The 5,428-nt window shown below is 34.9% G+C and overlaps 1 protein-coding gene across 1 annotated transcript; it reads right to left on the bottom strand.

Annotated features, from left to right (window-relative positions):
• Positions 1-2,074: 2,074 nt before the first annotated feature.
• On the bottom strand, positions 2,075-5,009 carry LOC106797229 (uncharacterized). Its single transcript, XM_014771454.3, has 2 exons — positions 3,047-5,009; positions 2,075-2,965 (listed from the first exon to the last, which is right to left on the bottom strand). Exons 1-2 carry the CDS (start codon positions 3,999-4,001, stop codon positions 2,136-2,138), a joined length of 1,785 nt encoding a protein of 594 aa, XP_014626940.1. The 5' UTR covers positions 4,002-5,009; the 3' UTR covers positions 2,075-2,135.
• Between the last annotated feature and the right edge of the window lie 419 nt (positions 5,010-5,428).

Genomic DNA, 5,428 nt, shown 5'->3' with positions numbered 1-5,428 from the left:
AACTTGTTCATGTCCTCCTCGATTAGCTCAACAACATTCCTTAAAAACATAACATGATATGATGTATGAAGCATACAAGGTATTCATAGTGTTTTCACACTATCGTAACATGGCCTCTATCCCACATAAACTCAAGCCACAAACTTGATAATACAATACAATACCATGATTTGGCTTGATCCACCTCATATACATATACAAGTTTAGGCTAATTGTATATGAACTATATATAGCAGTAACTTCTCTTTTACTTTGAACAGATTTTGTGTGTTCAACAATAGATAAATTCTCGCATTCAGCAATTCACAATGTGTACCGAGAGAAGCAAGGCACGGTCACCAAAATAAAATTCTCGAGAGTGTGTGATACACCAAAGCAACTTAATAAATTGAAATAGGAATAGGAGTGCTGGAATTGCAAAATCAATATTAATAACAACAACGACTCGTACAATTGAAATTAAAACACCCGTCATACGAATAAAACAAGATTCATTCAACCAATTGGAATTTAGGGTTATACCTATGAGCAAGATACTCTAACTTTCTCCTTACCTTGAAAAGAAAAAAAAAACAAAGAAGAGATACTATTTTGACTGACTCATTGTTTCGACGGGGATACCTCCGAAGAATCTATGGTGACAAGGATTTCAAGAATAGAAAAGAAGGAGAAAATGATTAGGTTTTGACTTAGGGAAAGAATGAAATTGATATCTTTGTGTAGGGGTTCAATTTATTTTGATGAGTCTTTAGAGGAAAATCCACTAACACACACTAAGCATAAATTCACTTATTAAACATGCTCATATAAAGTCCTTTATTATTATTTTTATTAGGAGAAGATCATGTTTGTCTAGATTTTTTACAAATAAAAAACAGAAGTTAAATATAGTTAATAAAAAAATGACACAACAAAAAAACATAATATAAAAGTAGTGGAAAGTTAATGTAAGTTAGAAGAAAACTTAAAATTTAAGAAGTGATTTAAGGGTAAAATTATCCTATAAAAGTAAAGAGTGATTACATAAAGTTGTATCTCCTTTATATATTGATATAGATTATTATTATTATTAAACATAAACCAATTTTATTTTTCAATAATAATAATTTAAAATAATATCTATTTAATTTATTTAATTAATTTTAAAGAAAACATTTTCGCAATATATAATATATTTATTTAATAAATAAATAAAACAAATATTGACGTGTTACACAACAAGCATCTAGTAGTAACAATAATAGTCTCTTCAATTGATTCATAAAACAAACAACAACTCAAGAAGATCGAATAATACATACTTTTCTTAAATAAAAAAACATGAGTACAATTTTGATATTGGTAGAGTGAAAACATGATTGCGCAGATTTATGATGCACCATAACATTATTTTGTCAGCAAATCTTGGGTTCCTTGGTTTGCGTAGCAATACAAGAATTTCATTTGAAGATCAACAAAAAGATGTATTTAACTCAATCGGACCTTTGTTACTAAATTCGGAAAAGATGAAAAATATTTTTTCCGCATCCTCATCGCGCTTAGGTTTTTTTACCAAAGTACACACTCTCTCTCTATTCTTTTCCCAAAATACACTACTTTGAGTATTTATTCCCAAAGTACACCTGTTTGGGCAAACTTCAGGGAAGTCGGGTTCTCACACCCCGACTTCCGTTCTTCTATTTTTTTTTTTTTATAAAAAAGTTTTTATATTATTAAAATTAAATATTATATTATATAAAATTATTTTTAAATAATTTGAAAATTAGTTATTTATTAAATTAATTTATGTAATATTAATTTATAATTTAATTTTGTTATTAAGAAAATGATATTATTAAATTTAAGTGTTTTTGTTATATTATTTAAATTATTTAAGATATTTTTTGGTGAATATATGTTTTAAAATTTAAATTTTGTATAATAATATATTTATTTTAGTAAATATTTATTTTGTATAATAATCTGAATTTTAAAATTTTTAATTTAACTATTTTACTAAATATAATTAGTTTGTTTATGTTTTTAGATTTAATTAAAAATGATAAAACTAAAGCTTTTAACAATTTATTTATATAAGAACATTATACTACGTCATCAATAAAATATTTAAACAATGACATTTGTCTAAGGAAAAACTAAGATGAGGATACATTAGGACAATTATTTCTGCTATGACCATGTTGCCGACAAAGTCCACATTTTTTTCTACTTGCTCGTTCATTTTCGTCTTCGTCCATCTCAGTAGGAATGCGAGTTGAAACGGGACAACCCTTTACAGTCCTCTTTCTCCTTGGATCAGGACCCCACTGATCTCCTTCATATTCTTGCCACATTGATTCGTGTGGCAATAAACCAAAGGAGTTGTCGTAGATGTGCAAAATGTGTTGTAAAGTGAATATCATCGGCACATAGGTCATGGGATCAACATTGACAGATTTACAGGCAGCCATGACGTGAGAACACGGTAAATGTTTAGCCTGAAATTCACCACAATCACACTTTTGGGATTGTAACATTACTCTAAACCTTCCAGGTGGTCTGGGTGTTTCAAGTGGGGATTGAGTCTCGGTTATAATAAAAGTGTGATTGTGTCTGTCGAATTCATTTACAATGTGTGTATTAGATTCTTGTTGACCACTATTGATTGCATCGAAGACGACTTCAGAATACTGTGAGCCGGAGTTGATCATTGCCTGAGTTTGTCGACCTCTATTAGCCAAGAGTTGTGCGGCCTTGAAATAGGTCTCCTCAACCAATGATGACACCGGCAAATGTCTTGTGTTTTTGAACATGGAATTAACAGACTCCGACAAATTGGTAGTAATATGTCCCCAACGCTTCCCCTCATCAAAGCATTGTACCCATTTTTGTTTGGGTAATTGATCAAGCCATTCAGCTGCACTTGGCTTATTCGCACGAATATCCCCAAGATGTCGCCAGTGCATCTTCTCTGTGTATGCGTACCCTGTAAATATTTAATCAATGTATTATGTTATAAAATTTGATTGAAAGAAAATTATAACGAATAAATAAAATAGATTCTCACCAGCCAACATAAGTGGTTTCTTTAAATGTTTGCAGTTTGAGTTACCACGAAGAAAGTTTTGTGCAATGTGGCGCAGGCAAAAGAAATGGGATGTGTCCTGGACCCATAAGTTACTTGGGTTGTTGTAGGCACTTATAATTGAGGGGTGTCGGTCTGAAATAAGAGAAATGTTAATTTGCGGAGTAACATGTCTTCTCAAATTCTTTAGAAAAAACCCCCAAGCTGAAGTTGTCTCCCCTTCTACAATGGCATAGGAAATCGGGAAGATATGGTTAGTTCCATCTTGTGCGGTAGCTATCAACAGTGTGCCAGTATACTTTCCGTAAAGCCATGTACCATCTACTTGTACAATGGGTTTGCAATATGCAAAACCATTAATGCATGGACCAAATGACCAAAAGACACGTTTAAACAATCTTTTGCCCGGTACTATTTCTCCCCCCTCATACAAGGATTCTGTTTGAGCAGCGACCACAGTCCCGGGAACACAAGATTGCAAAGCTCCGAAAAGTTTTGGCAGTTTGGCATATGATTCTTCCCAGTTTCCATGAATCATCTCCAATGCTTTTTGCTTTGCTAACCATGTCTTCTTGTAGGATGGGGTATAATTCATGAACGTTTTAATCTCTGCAATCAATGTCTTGATGGAGACAGTTGGGTTTGTTTTGACAATTGGTTGGATGATCTGTGCTATGACGTGTTTGTCGAGTTGGCGATGATCTTGTGTAAGCATCGGCACGAGACAAGTGTGATGACCTCTGATACTCTTGATAATCCATTTGTTATGCCTCTTTGAATTGCATGCGCCCAAGCTCCATGTACAACCATTTTCATGTAACTTGCAGACGAAGTGTAGCCTTCTTTGGTCAGAGTAAATTGTTCTGCAATCAAAATGATTTCTGATGTTGTATTCTTTGATTGCTCGAATACATTGTGATTTGTCATCGAAGGTCATGCCAACCTCGAGTACACCGACTGATGGTTGTACATTGTGTTGCTGATGAACAAAATGGGGTCGATCAATATAGTGTGGTAGGTGGTCAAAGTTCAAGTCTACTGGACACCTAGGTTGCTGATATTGCAACGGAGGTGACGGAGGTGTCGTTGGTCTGCCAACACCCTCGTCATCGGTTTAGTCATCACTTTGGTCATCGCTTTGCTGATTGATGTGATCAAAGAATTGTTGATCCTCATCCTCAGTAAAATCATCCATGTTTTCATGATGAAATCGTATAATAGGATCTTCGTTAGCAATGGGATGTTCATCTCGGTTTGATGTTTGCGTTTGTGGTAGTTGTGAAGGTGGCGTAAAGGGGGATGAAGGATGGTTTTGTTGGTCAAAGGAGGTTTGTTGGCCATGAAAAAAGGAATCATTCTCGGATAATATTTGTGTGTATGAAGTATAAATGTCAAAGGGGTCTTGTGATTCAAGGTTGTTGTATGAAGATACTGGATTATTGAGGTCTATGTTGTTGTACGGTAACTGTTGTGGAGGCGGTAGTTGTAGTTGTGGACATGAGGGTTGTGGAGACGATGGTTGTGGTTGAGAAATAAGCTCAGTAACAGCATAGAATTCAGCAGAATTCAATTGTGGATTCTGGATAATTGTTTCCATCGCGCCTCTAAGATCATCATTGTCGAATAGTTGAGCCGAAATAAAACGTGTCTGACCGAGATGAATTGAAATAGGGACACGAAATAACAATTGAGCAACTTGTTCAGTTGCTCGAGTAGGAAGACGATTGTTAATTTTTCGAATGAATTGTGTAAACGTAATAGAACGACTGGCGTAAAAAAATATTGGGGTCGTACATTGGTACGTCGATCCTTGAACTGGATCGTCTACAATGTGACCACTGTGGTAAATGAGGGTCGGAATTTCTTTAGGTGGAGCCATGGTGGTGCTTATGGGATATGAGTGGAAATGGTGTGAGAGTTACAAATCGAGTTTTGTTTTGTGAGAAAATTGTTGTGTATGATATGTTGTTGTCAAATGGTGATATTATATATAGGCTGAGAAAGTTTAGTACCAGAGTTAGATTGTAATGTTAGGTGGGATAGTTAGATTGGAAGGTTAGGTTGGCAGAGTTAGTTACGAGGGTTAGATGGGAGGGTTAGGTGGGAGTGTTAGATTGGAAGGTTAGATGGGAGAGTTAGATTGGAAGGTTAGGTGGGAGAGTTAGTTACGAGGGTTAGATGGGAGGGTTAGGTGAGAGTGTTAGATTGGAAGGTTAGGTAAGATAGTTAGATCGGAAGGTTAGATGGGAGGGTTAGGCAGCAAAGTTAGTTACGACGGTTAGGTAGGAGAGTTAGGTGGGACATTAAGTGCATGTGAGTAATTTAGTGTACACATGTGAGTGAACAGTATGCAACCTCACACAT

The sequence above is a fragment of the Glycine max genome, chromosome 19 (assembly GCF_000004515.6).
Source record: "Glycine max cultivar Williams 82 chromosome 19, Glycine_max_v4.0, whole genome shotgun sequence".
Classification (NCBI taxonomy): Eukaryota; Viridiplantae; Streptophyta; class Magnoliopsida; order Fabales; family Fabaceae; genus Glycine; species Glycine max.
The sequence above is the reverse complement of the archived record's forward strand: the minus strand, read 5'-3'. Positions and strand labels throughout refer to the sequence as shown.